This window comes from Buteo buteo, chromosome 20 (assembly GCF_964188355.1).
Source record: "Buteo buteo chromosome 20, bButBut1.hap1.1, whole genome shotgun sequence".
NCBI lineage: Eukaryota > Metazoa > Chordata > Aves > Accipitriformes > Accipitridae > Buteo > Buteo buteo.
The window spans coordinates 9,267,276-9,287,096 of NC_134190.1; the positions used below are offsets into that span (position 1 = coordinate 9,267,276).

The 19,821-nt window shown below is 45.8% G+C and overlaps 1 protein-coding gene across 3 annotated transcripts in view; it reads left to right on the forward strand.

The window, feature by feature from the left end:
* Positions 1-9,637: 9,637 nt before the first annotated feature.
* The window catches only part of GFOD1 (Gfo/Idh/MocA-like oxidoreductase domain containing 1), a 75,550-nt gene continuing 65,366 nt past the window's right edge, over positions 9,638-19,821 (forward strand). For 2 of the 3 annotated variants that reach the window (XR_012653686.1, XM_075052029.1), the window contains exon 1: positions 9,638-10,258. Coding sequence is in view for 1 of the 3 variants with exons in the window: in XM_075052029.1 (XP_074908130.1) it covers positions 10,006-10,258 (253 nt within the window). In the remaining 2 variants the exon portion in view is untranslated. Of the gene's footprint in view, positions 10,259-10,440; positions 10,476-19,821 lie in introns of those variants that run through there. The other variant, XM_075052030.1, reaches the window with a different exon arrangement.

Genomic DNA, 19,821 nt, shown 5'->3' on the forward strand with positions numbered 1-19,821 from the left:
TCTGCTGTTTCGGTTTACCTCCGCTCACTCCCAGCCCTCCCTCGCAAAGGGCTTCCAGCAAATGTGCTTTTTGCCTCACATTTCCTTGTACTGCTTTTCTGAGGAGCACGGCACTTGTGTTTTCTGCCTGGCCTTTCCCCTCTCCAAACACCCATCTCTCTACCCTTGTCTTGTCCCATTTGTGTTCCCCACAGATCTCCCATGATGGAGAGATACCTCTGAAACCATCAGGTAATTCTGACCAGAAACACTTGGAAGAGCCTAAGATTTCCGTGGAGTGGCAAGTCACAACCTGTGAGGTTTCTAGGGCATGCAGGGAACTGGGACCTTCTGCAGCTGAAGGGAGAAAACCAGAGAGCTGGAGTTTGGCACCCTGGGAAGTCAGGAGATGAAAAGTGAAGCAGCCTTGATGCATCGGTTCAGCACAGGGAAAGAGATGGTATTTACTATGGAGCTTGTTACCTGGGACTCGCCTGCTCCTTCCCTCCTCTCTGCCTGACTCTCGGACTGAGTCGCTCCAGCATTACATGTCCTGTCCATGTTTTGTGCTAAACCAGCCCAGCCCAAACGCAGCGTAATCCCCCTGGATGCCTGCGGGAGAGTTTCAAAATCCCACCACACCACTCACTGCAATTACACCTTCTTCCAGGAATAGGAAGGGCTCGAGCTCTGCGGCATTTCCAAGGGTAGCCCAGTCCTTCTGCTGGGATGCTGCTGTGCACGCAGGTTACCAAATTCCCTGATCCCAGCTGTTGCCTCTGAATTATTTCAAAACGGTTTAGCATTGCTTTTGGGTTGGTTTTGGGGTTTTATGGGGTTTTTTTGGTTTTTTTTTCAAAATAAACACGCTGAGTGCAGCATGCTGGCAGCCATCAATATTCAGATCAAATACCACTGCACGATGCACTGCCCGGGGGATAAAGAGAAACAGGAGATGGCATTGGAGGCCGCTAAAACTTGTTAGCTACCAGTTAGCTCTACTGCAAGTCTGATGTGGGGGATCTGAATCAAGGCAGGTTTGTCTGCCTTGACTGAGAGGCTTAACCACAGGGCTGTAAAGCCTTATGTCTGCGCTTATTTGGAGAGTTTAACACAAAGAAGAGCAGGATTTGCATCCACCTGAGACTGCTTTGAATCTAGACTTAGGGCATTCGCTGTGAGAAAAGAGTTAATATTTCCTCCTCCTTAATTGTCATGAAAATGAGTCACAGTTTAATTCTGGGCCACTTTCTATGCCAGATGAACAGCACAGTGATTCTGTACTCAGATATCTGAAATGATAAAAACAATGCAAAGATGAGAATGTCGCATTCCAACACTTAAATCACAGAGCTTCTCCTTCCCTCGACTGGGTTCTGAAATGCCTGCATTTTTTCAAGTGTGAAATGAATGAACAAAAACGCAAGCATCTCTCCTTTCAAGATGTGCATGATTTCATGGCAAGTGCTTCATGCTTATTTTTGACTTGCCTTTGAGCCTTGCCCAATCACAACGTTTACTACATTGAAAACTATTTGTCTGGTTAAGTCTAAAGGCTGAGTGTAAATGCTCTAACCTGGATTTGTAAAATGGTTTGCAAATGTGATTAAAGCCAGGCTAGCTTTTCATGGTAAATAATAAAAATTATGCATCTGACAGAGATATTAAACTGAACGCTGCCAGTGATTGCACTGCTGTATTCAGCACCCTCCTTTGTCTTGTTTCTTGTTAGAACAATAGGAGCACAGTCATACATTTTACAGTGTCCCACATGGAGTATATGTGGGACACAGCCCGATGTGTACTGAATTAGATTTGTGATTCCATAATGTCCTTAATAAAGCTGCCCTACTTTCTTTGTTGCTATGCTTTTCTAATATTAGAAGTGCTGAGTGCTATGGCATAGCCTTATTAATACTAAACAAAAAATAATCTCCTATTACTAAGTGATCCTCATTCATCCACTTTTGGTCATTTGTCCTCCACTGAAAGGCGATGTGTACTTAACCATCCGAAAGGCACGTATGCAGCTGGAACACTATCCTGTGCATTATAGGTGAGATGTGTGGCAACTGGAAGGTCCCTGCTGCAGCCCTCACTCTGATAAGAAATCATGAAGTCCTTCCATGAGGGTTTATTTAATAAACTGCAGTTGCTGCACCAGTTCCTAAAATGCTAAGTATCCATGTTATTCCTAGTGATTAGTGCCTGAAGCCTGATGATGATATAGTTATCTGAGCTGCTAAAATACTTTTGATGAAACATTCCCCTCTTAAATAAAGTTCCTTTGAAAGATCGTATTTTCATTTCAAGAGGAAGATTAAGCCTTGCTTAAATATTAACAGGAATTTATGGTGTGGAAATTATCTGTTTATCTTGAGTTGGGAGTCAGTCTCTAGCTGTTATGATTTCAAAGAACATCTCAAATATGTAACCTCATTAAAACCGGTGCCCGGTTGCCTGCCTCAGTTTGCAGATTTTGTGAGAGAGCCACTCTCTCCTGTTCATTTCGACAGTGATGATTCAGGCCTGGATACCAGAAATCGTTGACTTTTACCGTGTTCCTTCGGGCACACCAAGGGAGGACCTGTTCTGAATGACGGCAGGCATGGGGCAAGGCAGAAGAGGAAGGGGAAGCAATTAACCCTGATTTCAAGAAGGAAGTCTCCAGCTTTGAAAAAGCCAAGAAATACCTTTGGCTCTTAGGAGGGAGAGAGTTAAAAAAAACATCTGATTGTTTCTGTGTTATAAGGAAACCAGTGCTGCAAGTTTCCGATCCCCCGAAGCACTTGACAGCGTACTTTCCTCGCCCCGTGTGGATGGGGACCCGAGGGACCCCAGGGATGGACTGGCCTTCCTCCTCCGACCAGGAGATGATTCTGCCTTCCTGAGGACAACAACGCTCACCCTCTTCACTGCAGACATTATACAGGTCCAGTACTCCCCTGGGTTGAAGAAAGAACCTCCAGAAAGGGCCAAAAATAATGGTTTTACTATTGCAGATAAAGGAGAATTTGCAGAGAGCCAGTAGCCTAGAAACTGGACTGGACTGAATTTACCCTTTGCGCAATAAAAGAACACATGATTGACCATTATTGATTTAATGAAGCAAGGTCACAGAGCAGGTAATGCAGGCCAGACTTCAATACGATTGCATCAGTACAGTTGGCAAATCTAAAGCCTGAGGTTTTACAGTGTTACAGTCTTAAAGAGCATGATTTTAAGGGAGCAAGAGCAGCACAGAGGCACGCCAATGTCTGAAAGCAAACTGCACTAACCCTGCTGTGCTACGGTCCTGGCGTAGGCCTAACTAACTTTTTTTCTCATTGTTTTTTTGTGTCAATACATAAAAAAGGAAGACTCGTTAACTTGCATGTATTTGTTCAGATTGAAAATATCACAATACCAATCCAGAGCTCCAAATGCATGTGCCATAAATTCAAAATTGAAATGGAAACAAATGAGGAAGGCTCTCTAGGATCACAGGATCACAATTCAGGGTGGCAGGGACTTCAGTGGGTAATGCAGTGAATACCACTGCCTCGGTCGCTTTCCCTTCAGTAGCCTAGCAGGGGAAAGAGAAGGGTGGCATTCCAGTGTGTCCAGGAAGCTAACAAATTTGATTTTGAACAGATCATAGGAAAAGTGTAAGTTTCTATAGTGAGTATCATAAAAAAAAAGAATATGTGTAAAGCCCAGCAGCAGTACACAAGCTTGCATTCGAAGAGAACACTCTCCAGAGGCAACTACCTGGGTTCTTCTATTCCCAGGAAACAGACCCTCCCGGGATTCAGTATCTTCTTAGCTCATACGGCACATGGGCTTGTTGCAACAGGTAGATAGAAATTCCCGCCTACCCTGCCTGAATCACTGAGCCTTTGTTAAACAGCAGCAGGTTTTCCATTGTGAAATGTAACTGATCTGCAGTATCCTGGAAGGCTGTCCACATCTGCAGTATTTAACATATCTGACATTTTAAAATTATTCATGCAATAGATATATTTTCCTTTAAAACCTGTTCCATAACTGTCTCTGTTAAGGTTTCTTGTAAGTTGCGTTGAAGTCCCAGCTGCTTTCAGAAAGAGGACACTTGAAGAGGGAGGTGACTGACTCCAGCTTGGAGCAGTCTTTCGCTACTTTCCCATATAAAAGGGGAGTTTCTACCAAACTGAACCTTTTCAAAACCCACGCTGCATGGGCAGGCTTAGAAGTCTAGAAATCACACGTGCTCGCTTTCACGTACTGCTGCACTCCTGCATGACTAATAAAGTGATGATTCTCTGCTATTTTCATCCCAAAGTAACATCTCAGCTGCCCCGCAAGCAATGTGCAATGTTCTATTGCTAAAATAATAACCACTTCAGCAGCGTATTACAGCTATTTGCACAGGACTTAACAACTGTGATATGACAAAACCACTGCTTAGGCTCAAACCCATTTTTCAGAATTAAGAATTTCTATATGACTCATTCACCCTCTTATTTTTTTTTCCCCCAGCAAAGTACCAATATCTGAATCCCCTTCTCCATGGGTCTACTTACATATTTCAACAACCATGGATTTGCTAAGGGGGCTTAGCAAGCTATAGCTACTTCTGCCCTGTCCATTGCTTTTGTCCAGGGTCTCTGGATGCCTGGCAGGAGCCCAGGCAGAGCAGCAAACGGCCAAGGCACAGGTACAGAAATTTAAATTTATTGTGGCAGGAATCTTGCCTTCTGTGCAGATCCAATACCCAGTGTTGTGCTCCAGGTATGTCTCAGGTGTGCCTGATTTGCTGAAGTCATGTCAGGGATTTCATCAGTAGGTGCGTAGCATGCAACACATCTGATGATTCAGTGCTCACGTGTGTGCTGTCTGGTGTATATGCCCATGTTTCTGTTGGGAGGGAATGACTGATGCGAGCTTTAAGCACGTATTACACCACTGAGGGGCATGGTTGCACCCACACAGCTATGCTCCCATTCCCTACTTTCAGTAAGGGATCCCATGTCCAGCTTTGCTAACAGGTTCTCTACCTGCTTTCTCACCTTATTGAACTGTGACTGATAGGAGCTTAGGAAAGCCAGCTGGGCCAAAACTGTTAAGTGTCTACCAGCTGAGTGCCCCATTTTTGGTGCCTAGTTGCCCTCAAGCACCCCTAAAGACCCAAGAGAGAACAACAAAGAGCATTGCACTTGTTTTCTCTGTGCCTCAGTTTCTCCACATGTAAAGTGGGAATACATGCACTTTTCTTCCTTCATAGGATGTCAGTGTTGTCAAAGAGTGGAAATTGTACTTATTTAGGTCCTCCTCTGTGCCTTAGTGAACAGAGCACCAACACCTTCAGAAGTACCTTGTTAGCAATGTAGTTTCTTGAAGCCTCACTGGCTTCCTCACAGTCCATCCACACTTGGCTTCTAAAGAAAAGCTCTGGAAACTGGGAAGGAGTAAACTTGGAAAATGTACTGACCAGGCTTAGAGACTCCAGGCATGGGCATGATTCCCATTGACCAGAACGAAGGAGGGCTGAGTGTATTATCAACCCTCTGCTAGCACATGTGGTCTACTCTTCTCTAGTTCTTTCTGTTGCACTTTGGACCATTTAATACTACAAAGGTTAAAGCGGTTCCTGCCTTTAGATCCGAGAGCAAGAACTTCTGTGGGTTGTCTCAGTGGAAACGCATTCAAAGAGACACTAAAACAAAGCGTATGGCTCTTTGCAAGAACAAATTCCTGTTGGCCTGAGAAACTGCCAATTGTGTGACATTAAATGTAAAAAGGGACTTGAGCAACTCGGCTCACACATCCTTTCTCATGCTGCATACTAAAGCTGTGGATGAGTCAGTATGGCTGAGTGGGAGAACCAGACAGGTCTGAATCACCACTTTATCCTCATCTCCGAAGTGCTATTATTTCCGTGCAAATAATTTCAAGCCTCAAAGCCATAGAAGAAGTCCAGTAGTGGTGATCACAAACCTCGTACCCCAGAAGCAGCTGACTGGTTAATGAAAATTCACAGCTGCTTCATGTTTGAAGACAATGATTTATGTAAAAGGAAATTAGCTAATTAATCTTAAAATCCTGGAACTTGAGAAGTATTTGGAGAGACAGTAAGCTCCATTTCAGGATTTCACTGAAGCTATGTATTATTCAGCTCTTTCCATTGTTGTCCAGGCTGATGTATGAGAAGTTTGAGAAATGCAGCTGTGTAGTCTGGTGGGATAAATGTTTAAAAAGTCCCCAAAAGACCAGATCTTCTTTTAAGTACAGAGAAGTAAGAAAGAAACAGTGTGGGATCCTGGTACTCTATCAGGCGGATCTTCATCTTTCTGTTGAGTTCAGCAGGCTCTAGATAGAAACCTCTGCAATACGTGGGAAGACACCTTCACACATTTGGAAAGTAAATTCAGGACTTTGATCTGCTAAGTGCTATTTGTATCTGGAAGACCACCAACTTCCTGCGTTTGACTTACACTGACAGATAACAAGTATTTGCATGTCATGTATGCTTGATTGATTCTTTTATACCTTTTATATATCCTTTTATATCTAGTACTTTCAACTTACTGACTACTTTAATAATAATAAAACCCAATACAAAGCTAAATAAAAGTTAAATTAAAATAATTAAACAAAAATGAAAAAAATCAAGGATTTCTGACTTTTATAATGTCAACATTTATTTAAGAAGAAACCAATATAGTTCTACAGAAAGAACTTCATACAATACATGAAATTCAACTGCGAAGGGAGTTTGAAATCTTTGCAAACAACTGCATCAGAATTCTGTAGAAAAGCTGTTTAGTTGGGATTTCTCACATAAAGTTGGTAATGTACCTATATGTACATTGTACAGTATAATGACCCGGAGCTGCAAAACTCAACTGAAATATGTAAAAAGAACAGAATTGTGACTGCAACACTTCTATTAGTTTCCTGCTGGTTGCTTTCATTTACAGAATTTAGGAACAGAAATAGGATATATGAAACTTTTATGGTTTTTTTTCTATGTACAACTTTATGCTAATAACTTATTTCAGGCTAAGAAAAATCTCAAGAAAGAAGAAAATTATTGTCTCTGTGAGAGAAATCTCTGTGTGTGTGTGTGTGTGTGTGTGTGTCTTCCCTGAAGGCAGCTTTAGCAACCTTAAGAACAAAATGCCGGCTCTCTTGACAAGACTGGCAGGCTTGGAAGTGGAAAGATCTAATATACAGAATACCAGAGTCTGTTCAATACACACAGCCCAGGGAACCTCAGTCCTGGTTAGACACGTCTTCAAAGCGAGGCACTTTGCTGCTGCCTTAACCTTTTTTGCTTTGCACAAAAAATCTTGCCCAGATTTGACAGTACTTCAAGACAGAAGTAACTGGCAGCACTAGTGATGTGGATTTGAGCAAAGATTCTGCTTTCACTCACATTTGCAGTCACCTCAATCGTGGTGAAGACATGGTCTGTGTTATTGAAAGGCTGGTTGTCCTTTGTCGGCTTCCCTCAGTCCTTCTGGGTGCTTAAGAGGACAGGCAAGCATAGCGTGGTGGCCCTCTTTCATACAATTAATTGAGAAAGAATTGCACCCTACTCCAGTACAAACAGTATGGAGTATGTCCCTAAAAGTCCTTGCAGCAAATGAGGGGGAACGCAGTGCCACTGCAGATGCAGTAATTCAGATTTGGTGTCGTAATGTGTTCAGGGGTTGACTTGGCTACTGGAGTGCTGAAAGCTAGGTGCCATTCACTCAGCTTAACTCTGCTGAGCTATGTTAACCTAACTGGAGAAAAAACTACATTTTAAAAAGTAAAGCAAGGAAAAACTCTCTCTTGGAAAACAATAGACTTAGCGGAGTGTAATAATGTCATTCCCTAGTCCTTAATTCCCATTTCCTATGCCTTACTGAAAATGTCTCAGAACAATGACCTTACATAGATCTTCATAAAGTGGCTTGTGCCTACTGAAATAATAAAAGCTCTATAACGACCAAATAGGCCTATAGCATCTATTTCTCTTCAACCTTCCTATATTTACCCTGTTCCTGTAACCTGCCTGCTTTCTCTGGGGTTTATTATGGTGTGCAGACAAGCAGATAAGACAAGAAATGTACTCCAAATTGCTCATCCTGGGAACACCCCAGATAAACAGGCTTGAACGTCTGATGGAGAGCCCCAATGCAATCTTTGTGTTTTAAAGAAAGGTAATACCGCTGTGGTTATTTGACAAATGGATCTGGATCGTATTTCAATTGTCAGAAGCCAAAGAGTATCCATCTCCTTCACTTCGGCGTTAATAGTGCATGCAAAGCAAAACATGTTTAACTTGCAGCGACCCTTTCAGCGTCTGTGCTTTTTGTAATGAAGAAGTGTTTGCTGTGAGATGGTGGCAGGAAAAAAACCCAACCCACCTCTTTACAGAGTATGGGAAAGGAGTGCTGCCTTCCAAGCCTGATTTTTCACACACTGGTGGATTACGTTTGCAACATTGTCCCTGGCACATTTCCAGGAGCCTAATATAGGTGAGGTTTTTAATTTCTTTTGTTTTTTTCTTTCCTTTTCCCTTTCCTCTCTTCTCATTCCTTCCTCCCTTTCTTTCCTTACCCTTCTCTTCCTTTCTCTTAGGAACTGGTAAAAAAGACAGCATGTGGAAAAACAACATCTTTATTCTTATCCTTTAACTGGAAGCAGGAAGTTTTGTAATTTTTTTTTTTTTTTTTGAGTAAGATAGACACCAGTGTCACCATGTGGCACTCACCGGAGCTACTCTGCTCTCAGACCAGCTGACCCTGTGCGCGGAACGGGGCAGAGATTCACCTCCGTGAGAAGATTGGTGTGGGGCCGAAGGGTGCTGCGCTCCTTGGCCGCTCCCGGGCCCACCTGGCAGCCCCCGGCTCGGTAGGAGCGCGGCTCCGGAGGCCCATCGTTCAGCCCAACCGGGGGGTAAAGGCGGGATGAGCAGGAGCTGGCACGAGGCACCGTGGCGGTGCTGGAAGGTTTGCTCTTCCTCCATCCCAGATTTCACCGCTCAGTCCTTCCAACGTGAACCGAGGTCCGCGTAAAGCCGAAGGGACACGGCGGCGTTTGGAAGGGGAGCAAATGGCGGATGGTCCGGTACGGGATGGGTGGTGGGGACCTTGGCCGGGCATGGTGGGAGGTGTGGGTGGGGGAGCCGCTGTCGGACGCCGGGGTTGAGGGCAGGGGCCGGGGGGTTGAGGAGGGCAGCTCCCTCCTGCTTGAGGGCACCGCGGTTCCGGAGAAGGCTCGCCGGAGGAGACCCACTGAAGGCCAACGGGCGCCGCGCCAGTTCGCTCCTGTGCCTTTACCGGCCGTGACCCCCTCACGACGCCCCTCAGCGGCCCCTCAGCGGCCCTCCCGTGAGGGAAGAGGCGTGAAGGGGGGGGGGGGGGAAGCGGTGTCTCCCGTACCCTGAACCAGGCGGGCGGGAAACCCTCGCGCGTCCCGGGACCGCCCCCCCCCTCCCGCCAAGCCGGAGTACGCCGGCCGGCGGGGCGGTGCCCGCCTCCTCCCAGGGGGCGCCCCGCAGCGCGGCTCCGCCCTCCGGTGCACGGGGCGGGGCCGGGGCGGGCGGCGGCCAATGAGTGCAGGAACACCCGGGAGGTGACAGCGAGGCCCCGCCCCTCCCGGCGGCGAGCGGGCGCCCGCGGCGAAGATGGCAGAGGAGCGGTGCTGAGCTCCGCGCCGCCGATACCCCCCACCCCGCCTCCCCCCGCACTTGTTGGCCGCCTGCGCCGGGGGAGGGCGGTTATCCCTGCCCGCCCCGCGTCCCTTAAGGGAGAGGGGCAGCGCCGGCGTGTGGGATGGTGCGGGCATGGCGGGGCAGCCGGCGGCCGCGGCGCTGCTGAGGCGGGGGGCGGCTGGTCCCGGCCCCGGCGGCGGTAGCAGCAGCAGCAGCCAGCGGGGGCTGCCTCCTTCTCCCGCCCGCCCGGCCGCCGCCTCCTCCCGCCCCGGCCGGCGCTGAGGGAAGGAGGGAACGCCGCGCCGTGCCGTGCCGTGCCGCGCCGCCCGCCTCGCCTCGCCCCCCGCCGCCTCGCCGCCGCCATGCTGCCCGGGGTGGGGGTGTTCGGCACCGGCCTGACGGCGCGGGTGATCGTGCCGCTGCTGAAGGCGGAGGGCTTCGCCGTGAAGGCGCTGTGGGGCCGCACGCCCGAGGAGGCGGAGGAGCTGGCCAAGGAGATGAGCGTCCCCTTCTACACCAGCCGCATCGACGAGGTGCTGCTGCACCAGGACGTCGACTTGGTCTGCGTCAACTTGCCGCCGCCGCTCACCCGGCAGGTCGCCGTCAAGACCCTGGGTGAGTGGGGCGGCGGGGGGGGGGGGCGACCCCGGTCCGGGCTGGCCTCGGGCTGAATGAAGCGAAACCCCGCCTCAGCGCCGAGTTTTGCCTCGGCTTTGCCTCACCCGCCCCGTTTATTTGGAGAGGGGCTTGGCCGACCGGCGGGGCGGGGGGGGGGTAGCTCGGTGTGACACCCCGCGGTCCCCCCGGTCCCCCGCCGGTCCGGTCCCTGGCGGTAGGTAACCCGCCCCACCGGGATGCTCGGGCGAGCCTGGGTAGGGCCGGGCCTGACACCCAGCCCGGGGAGCGGGGTGGGGAGGAGGGAGCAGGTGTCACGCGTGTCGCGGTGGAAAGGGGGAAAGTCGCGGTAAAAAGGAGAAAATGACCGTCCTGCCTGCGTTTGGCCGGCGGTTTCCATAGGCGGCTGGCGGGGGAGCGGAGCATCGCTCCCGCGTTGGGGGCACCCGGGGGGGGGACCCCCGGCCCCCAGGTGCAAACCGGAGAGGGAGGTGGGAAAGGGTGAGAGCGGAGGAAACGCTTTTACACCCGAGGCTTAATGAAGATCACGTACAAAGGGAAGGAGGGACTGAAAAAGTAGGCATCCACCGTTGTAAGCTTCTCTGGTTTCGAACGTGCAGAAATGGGCCGCAGCTCCCTGTCTGCTGTGCGAGCCCGAGTCTGGGCTTTACTCTTTCAGCTTCCCGATCTCCGGTCCTTAAACGCTTGTTTTGTGACGGATTTTAGCGGGAGCGCCCCGCGGAGTGAGCAAGTCTTAATTTGTGCCTACAAATATAGGTGGGAAAGGGTAAAAGTGAGGGGGAAATGCAGTGAGTCACCCTCGTTGCAGGGCGCCGTTGAGGTTAACAAGTCAGGGTGGCTGGTTTGGCTCTGGGGCTGCAGCTGTGTAGGCTGATCGCTATCGCTTTCAGCCTCATAAATGTGTGTGGCGTGTCGTAGTGTTACATCGCTACTGGCGTACTCATTAGAATTAGTTACCGTTCAAACGCTGCTAATATCACAGCCAGCTAGTGTTCTCAGCCTTTAAAATCAAGCAGTTAAGGGAATTAAGGCAGTACCTAAAAAACCTTAAGTACAGCGTAGGCATTTGTCTGGAAGCCTTGCTCAGTGTTACTTTCTGTACTTGGAAATGCTTATCTTTGAGTCAGAGCATTTTCTTGACTTATTATGATATACTTTTGACTTTTTCCTCAAGATACAACGCTTGCACCAGAAGCCGGACTTGCTTGCCGGAATGATGTGCGAATGGAATGTTACGTAGAAATATATATCTCACAAAACGTATATAAAATACAGTATCAAGGTAATAAGGTTTCATGTTTGGCGCACATTAATTTGGTGACAATTGTGTCAGTTTTCCTGTGATGCTCTTTCCTGCAGGTGTTGCTCATGGAAGTGCCCTAGCTTGCCTGTGCTCTTAGAGGTAGAGTCCCATGAGGTTTCAGGCAGACACGAGGCATCTGGCACAAGAACAAAATCTCTGAAATAATAAAGAAACACAATCGGTGTGATTTTTTTTCTGGAGGGCTTAAAGTAGTACTGTGTTTTGTCCCTCTCTGAATATTTGCAGCTAAAGAAAAAAAATCTGTTCCCAAACATGTGCTGAATTTATGAATGATGCTGACAATTGATGTAGCTGAGATGCTACTGATAACTTGCTGATGCAATCTGCTAACAACAGACTGGAGGAAAAAAAAAAAGATGTTTTCTCCCTATTCATTAGTACTGTACCATTCTCAGTTTCCTTTCACCTTTAGTTAATTTGGTTTGCTCCCGTTCCCCAAAGGTCATTATTTCTGTGCTGCAGGGGTGGTAAAATGTGTGTTGAAAACACATGGAATGGTCATTAAGTTGGGATTAAACATGTTACAAGGTGATAACATGCAACATGTGATAATTTTTTTACTGTATTACTTAAAGGATTATTATTTACAGAAATATCTCTTGGGCTATAAATAACTCTTCCCCTGATTATTTCAAGGTTAAATTTTTACTGTTTGGTTGTTGTGGGTTTTTTGTTTTTGTGGTTTGGTTTTTTTTTTTTTTTTTTAAATTCAGGCATTGGATCTATAACAATGAAAGTTCTTGCATGTTCATACAGGTGCAGACAGGGGGCTAGAGCAGTTGTTCCCGAACAACTCGGTATTCCCGAGAGGAATACCTTCCTGCTGGCAGCTCCTTCTCCTGGTCCTGCTTGTGCTTCATGGCTTGGGAACTGCTGGGCCCTGGAGTGATTATTTTGCTTTAATCACTGAACTTTCTGTTTTGAGGGGAGGAGTGCAATTGCATTTGTCAAGTGGGGGTTTCAAAAGCCTCTGGTAAGCAGGGGTAATGTTGTATAGATTGAGGAAAGCAGAAGCTGGAAAAACTTTCCTTGCTATGATAAGGAAAGGATGTGGGTCTTTTTTTTTTTTAAACTTGATTTTATGTTTGTTTTTTTTTTCCTCCTGAGATTTCACACAAGAAATATCATGCAGCAGCTAGTGATACTCATAGATTGTTTTACTCATAGGTGGAGGCTTCAGGAGGTCTAAACATGATGCCCTGCATTGCAGCAGAAAAGGTTGAGAAAGGCATGAGTTCTTTGTTAATACACCCAGGTCTGGCTTCCATGTGAGAGGAGGCATATCTGGCCTGGGAAGAGACAGGGACCAACTTTTCTTTTGTACCTGTGTTTTATTTTAAACTGGCTTGTTGCTCAAAGCTGTGTTTTCATTTGGGGAGGTTTCATTATTAAAAAGTAAAGCCCGGGGAAGCGGTTGGCGGTGTTTCTGTCACATGTCTAGAGCTGTGTTTACACTCTGAATTTGCAGTATGTTTAAATCCACTCTGGCCTATTTCTGATGCGGACTCTGGAGGTGAAGGTGGGGTGAAACAGGTGTCCCTGCAGCTGTGTTTAACTCGGACCACTCAATGGGAAAAACTTGGTTGGTTTGTTTTCACTGATATGTCTGATGTATAGATAGATGTATTGCTGCTTGAAACATGCTTTTGGCAGGGTGGCCCATCAACTGCTATTAAAACACAAATGTGTGAATACACGCCCTAGCTGAGGAAGTCCCCAAGCTGTGGCTTCCTGGAAGCTGTTGGAGGGAGAAAATGGGAGAAACACAGCTTTAAACTTGCCCTGTTAACTTTTCCTCTAAGCCTCTGCTGCTTGTCTCTGTTAGAAACAGGATCCTGAGCGGGGTCTGACTCTGTGTGGTGGTGGTTTTCTTAGGAGCTAGACCAATGTTGGGCAAGTTTCTGGAACTGACCAAGAGAGAACTGGAAACCAAGCTGATTTGGATGATGACTGAAAGCACAAGTAAAACCCGTGGTGTTTTACGTGAAACACGCCGATGGTCTTTGTCACTTCTGTGTGAAAGGAATCAAATTCCTTGTTTGCTTCTGCAAAATGGGGCTAATCGACTCTTTCTCTTTCCTGCCTACAGTCTATCCTGTTTGCTTAGGAGCCTTTTTGTTTATTGCTGTTTGTACTTGTTCCATTGTAGCATAATGCAAAACTACTGTCCCCACTGACTTGCTGCTTGGTGGTCAAGAAAGATCAATGGCTGAATGTTTAGGTAAGCACAGAAAACAGTCCTAGTGTTGAATCAGGGTGTTTTCCCTTCTCACTGGGCTGAAAAGTTTGGCATGTTTGCTAGAAGTGGTCTGCTTTTCCCCTGCCATGTGTTGGCAATACAGTTGTATCTCAGACCTGTTCAGGCATGGGAGATGTCTTTGCATACAGGGACAAAATATGTCACCAGAGTGCTTATTTGTGCTTGGCATCAGAAGAGTTGCTGGTATGGACAATATGACATGACCCTCCACCTAGTTCAAAACTGTCAATGCATGACTTTTCACAGTGTAATCCCTCCCCCTTCTCCAGTTAAATATGACATTCTTCAGATCCTGACTGAAATGGTTGCCCTGTGTGACTAAGTAGCTGCCACATAAGGTGAAGTGATTTACTGCAGGTAGTGCTGAGAAGTTCTTGGTGACATTTCATCTTGAAGTTGAAGGGGAAGGCACAGACACTTTCATGTGCCTGGTCCTGTTGGTGCTTGAGTCAAGTCAACTCGGCTAAAGAGAACTTGTTCCTGAGATTCACATAAGTGTTTCTGGGGGGCAAATGTTTTGCTTTTGGGAAGAGTCAAGTATCAGATGTTTTTAAATCATGTCTCTGGAGATGTTACCCTTAATTCTATTTACAGTGATTTTGCTTACTCTTTCATCTTAAGTTAAGGACAGGAACACTAAGCTCTGTGCTGAATATTCACTGCATTTGTTTGCAGCCATGTCTACATACTATTACTTTTAAAAATGTTTATATTGTAGTAGTGCATGGCAGGAGTCTGTTCTGCCTGGAGACTATACAGAGTATGACTTTCCCAGCCCTCCAGAAGTTGTTCCTCTTAAGGAGCACTTAAATTTGTTTGCTGACCGGTGCTTCTTCTATACTTGATTGTGGTCATGAGGGAGCATCTTTATTTAGAGACGAACATAAATAATACTGCTCAGATCCTTACATTCCCACCCGTTCCCAGGAAGCACTGGCATCACACAGGCATACTGTACAGGCCCACTGTCTGGAATATGTCTGTGAGAACTTCTTGTTAAAGCACTGGCAATGTTATCACTGGATCTACCCCTGAAGTGGGAGGAACATCAGCTGCAGTGAAGTAATTCACAGATCTGATGCAATCTCTAATTAATTTCTACATTCCTCTGCACCCATGCAAATCAGGCAGAGGTTACAGCATTGTAGCAGTGGATGGAATTTGGTCCAGAGTTTGTAAAGTGGTTAGAATCCATTGGGATGAGATGCTCTATTAAGGAAAAAACATTATCATGATTATTTATTATTAATAGCAATGTAATATCTGTCCTGCAATATTGAGTTTAAATTTGACCTAACAGCAGTGACTTTCAGCAGAACACTCTCTTGTACTTGAAGGCAGATGACTTTGCAGCATATTAAATGTGAATTATGGTCATCTTCTTGCAAGAGAAAAAGTCAGATGAAGTGCTGTCTATCTTTAATCAGCAGAGCTAGCAAAGGCTGTGATGCCTTTTTTTGTACATATTAGAAATTCAGTCTAAAGAGCCTGCTGGCAATTGGCTGCAAGTCTTCTTCCTACTTGAGTGATGATTGCATACCACAGAAAAATGGCACTTAGCTCTATCATTGACCTTTTTCTCTCAGTACTGCAGACCTTTAATTTCAGTGTTATTCCTGTAAAACTCCTACAGTGATACTGTGGGATTGGGCCTCTGAGACAGTTAAGAGAAAGAGCACTGTTCAGGTACTGTTTAAAAAACAACAAATAAAAATAAAAGACACCTCCCCCCACCCCCCTTGTTTCCTTTCTGGCCTTAAAATCAAGGCCGTGTTTTCTTTTTTCCCAATTGTCCCCTTCTTTCTGAAAGTAACCACCAGTTCTGTTGATGGAGTAGTAGGGGAGGTCAGGAGCCCAGTATGGACCAGACTTGTGATACTGGTGCACTGAGCTCGTGCTGTGATGATACACCCAAATTTGCCTAGATTAAGGAACAGTCAGTTGTGATTGAAGTGGTTGTATTAAATTGCGTTGGGCATGAAGACCACCGTTGTGATCCTGTATCCAGTTGGGTCAGTTTGTGTTGCTGCAGTTTCTTCCTTAAAAGAGAGTGTCTGGCCTTGGGGATCCCAGAAGGCTGCAAAGATGAGTCGCTGTCTCTGGACCAGCGTGGACAGCTGAAGCAAGGCAGGCTGGATCTCTTGAGGACCGCTGCAGGTCTAGTCTTGTGCCCAGTCAACCAGAAGCTGTAGAGATGTGGAAAGTAGCATCTCTCGAGTTTAGGAAGTTACCATCCTCTGTCAGAGGTTATTGTGCCCTGTAGGTGAGTTGCCTGAAACAAATGTATGCCCAAGCCCTCAGCTGCCCTACTTCTTCCTGCGATTTAAATGGCAAAACATGATGCTGGAGCATAGATGCCCTCCTTCCATCTGCTCGGCTTCTGGGGGCTTGGACCTTCAGCACAGGAGCAGTGAAGGAAGCGAGAGCAGCGCTGGCCTCTGCAACTGCCGATGTTTGATCTGTCATGCTTTGTTAGGCAGAGCCCATAGTCAGGACAGTGATACTTTGATGAGAAATCTGACTTTCTTTTAAATATATGTTGGGTGGGGTTTTTTTTTGTTTGTTTTTTTAAATCTTGATGTAGGCAAGTCATTACAGCCTTTATCTGTTTCACTGCACTTTGAACACTATTCTTGCACTATTCTGGTCTTATATTGGTGTTAGGAATGGTGGCAAATACAGCTATTTTTCCTACCATCTGTGGTACTGGAAAACCTCAGCTCTTCGAAGGCTGGTGCACACTAGTGCCATTACCAGCACACGTCTTCCCGGGACATCCTTGTCAATGTTAACAGTGATGCACTAGCATTAGTAATGCCATAATGTCTTGATTTGGTGTTGAAAATGGCTGAAAGAGATAAGTATCTCTCTTAAGCATGGCTTCTGGCATGGCTGATGAAGATTTGACTAATGTGGTGTTAACTAGGAAAGGACTGGGAATAGTAAAATCATCTCCCATGAATGAAGCAGGGATTACTGCATCACTGCTAAAGGTGTAGGCATGCGTGTCTAGCTTTGTGGCTGTGCTAGTGAGGATCACCTTTTGTATTTCTCTTGCTGGCACAGTTGGTAGAGCGGGTATCATGTAGACAGCATCTTGTGCAACTATTTTTGTTGTTGTTAAAATGGCACAACTGTGCTGTGGATGCTGTTACACAAACAGAAAATATGTAGCATAGCTTTCTTCTATGAGAAGTGTGTCCTGCTTCTGGTTCTTCCAGGTGTTGGAAGAATGTTAAGTAATAGGGGAATTAAGCAAGAATGTGTAGATAAATGCGGAGAAAGGAAAATATGTTGGGCAAATAAAATCACTAGATTTTCAAGCTTCCCACTGTTGCCTCTTCTTTTTCTCTCTTTCTTTTATCTTTTTTTTTTTTCCTTCAAGCCCTCTCATGCCTGAGATTGACACTACATGCCAGAGTTTTGCTGTATGACTACAGACATGGATAGTCGAGCACAGTCCCTGATGGAGGCAGGGTAAAAACTGCAAGATGCTAAATATGTTGTTTTGTCTGCTTTTGTTTGAGAACTAGGTAAATTGTGTTGAGTGTATTACAAGTTACTGTCCTTTTCTTTGTATGTGCAGTAGATTTTGCCCACTTAGCAATAGTGGTGGCAAAGCACCAAGGACGAAAATGGAGTTAAATTTTTAGGACAGCCGAGATCGGTGTTTTTCACAGGCCACTGCAATGCAACAACACCCTTCACTGTTAATATCAGTTTGCCACAGCATTATCCGGAGTTGCTATGAATTGTTCTGGTTTCCTCCAACCACCAATGCAGAAGCGTTTACCCTACTGCTTTTTGTTTATTACTCATATAATAAACTCTTAGCTCATAAGAGTGAGCTGTCAAAGTCAGGGACTTAATTTACAAAGTCAGTGTGCATGCAGGTAACAAAACCACATTCCTTACAAACAATGATTTCAGGTCTTAAGTCTTGATTTAAACAAATTGATTTAAATGGCTGTGTAATTAAACAGGAACAATCCCTTGTGTAGGTTCCCTAAATTGATTTAAGGCCTGGTCTGCACATAGCTTTTTGTACCAGTATAATTATGACTGCAAGGGGTATGATTTCTTTAATGTAGTAATTGCTGCGTGGCCGTTAGAAGTCCAGCTGGTGTGACTCCTGGCGTGAATGCTGTTCTGCTGGCATAATGGCATCTGTATTTGGTACAGGTTATTCCCGCTCCTGTGCAGGCATGAATTGTCAGTTGCATATATATTTAGAGCGTTCAGCTGGTATAAATGTGTCTGTGTTACTGGTGTAGTCCAGCTCTAGATGTATTGGTACAGCTGTACTCTGTGTGAAGGTGGTTGATGTATTAATTTAGGTGGTTTATTGTTGTGGACACTGCGAGAAATCCTGTTTGGCTTTTGGGTCGCTGTGAGCTTGGGGGCCTTTGAGCAGAAGTCCCCAAAAGGTTTAAAGAGTTTTTCTGTACTTGTTCAGGAGCCGGCTGTGCTAAAAACGTGGTGGTGAAGAGCAGAGGAGGCTGGTCCTTGCTGCACTGCACAGCCGGCACTGACCACTGGTGTCAGACAAGATTTGAGCACCTGGCCAGTGTAAGCGTAATTATCCTTGAGCACTGCAGATGCCTCTCGTAGCTGCACTTCCAGATGGTGGAATTGGCATCCAGGATAGCATAAACACCAGATCTTATTAATACACAGGTCTGACCTGCAGGGTAACAGGAATTTTGGGGAACTGTGGAGGATGAGAGTTTAGCCCCATCATCTTCTTTGGGAAGAGATAATAGCATCCTTTGTTTTAGCCCAGCCAGGGCTAATGATGAAAGTTATTATTTATCAGGCCTAACTCCCAAGTATGAGCATGGTGAAGAGCACAGAAAATGAGAACATGGTGTGAGGAGCTTGGTTGGTAGTAATATAAGGATAAACAGAATGATTTAACACAGGGAGTAAAATTACTTTTGTCATTTGCTACTGGGCTAGAGTTTAACCTCAGGGTGAAAACTGGTGCCTTCAACTCCATCGCAGCAGCAATCACAGCTTTAGTGAAGCAGATGGAGGTGAAAAAAAGGTAGCAACTTTGTTTTGCTTTCTGATGTTTCCATGGCTTTTACCGGCAATAAAGACCCTTGTTTTGGCACTTCCTTGCAGTGAATGTTTGGCAGGCTTCAGCTCTTCCATCTGGCCAATTTTTGCCAGGAAATGCCCAGAAGGGAGATCTCGGTTGAATTAAATACTGTCTCTAGGGTACTGGGCTTCACATCGCTAATGAGAAGCCTTAATGTAGAGAGCTTTTCAAAATCCAAATAGAGTCAAGCAAGGAGAGAGAGAACTATAAAATAGTAGTTATCCTTGCTGCGCTTGAGTGATGTTGCTTAAAAATGTGAAACTGAAGGCTAGACTGAGCACTCAGAATTGTTTCTCTTGGTGTCTATATGTATGCATTACATAGAGTTCCATATATGTATAAAAATGAAAAAAAGTAATTAAGATGAAAATTACATAAATTAAAAATTCCTGGAAGTCCCTCCCCTTCCTTCACTTCCTCAGCCCATAAAAGACAATGCAACTGTTGCTGTTTTTGTGTGGGGATAGGAAAGGGGAGAGAATAGCTGGGAAAACATCTGAAACAGTTGCAGCCAAGCTCATGCATGTTAAATTAAATTCCAGAAATGTGCCTGAAAAATGCATGTAAGAGCTTGGATTCTGATCCTTCTTGCTCCACTGTAAATGCAAGTAAAGCTCTACTGGATTAAAGGAAATAGTTGAGATTATGATGATGTTACCAAGAACATGCTGTGGCCCAAAAGAAAAACTAACCGTGCTGCAGGGAGAGGAGCCTGGCCTTGCAGATCTGTGTCCTCTTGGCAAAGGCATCTCTGTCAATTTAGCAAATGATTGGTGGGAGTCTTGGGACACAGTTCTGCAAACCTTTGCTTACTTCAGTAGTCTCCTTGAAGACAAAATTCCTGTTTCCTTACA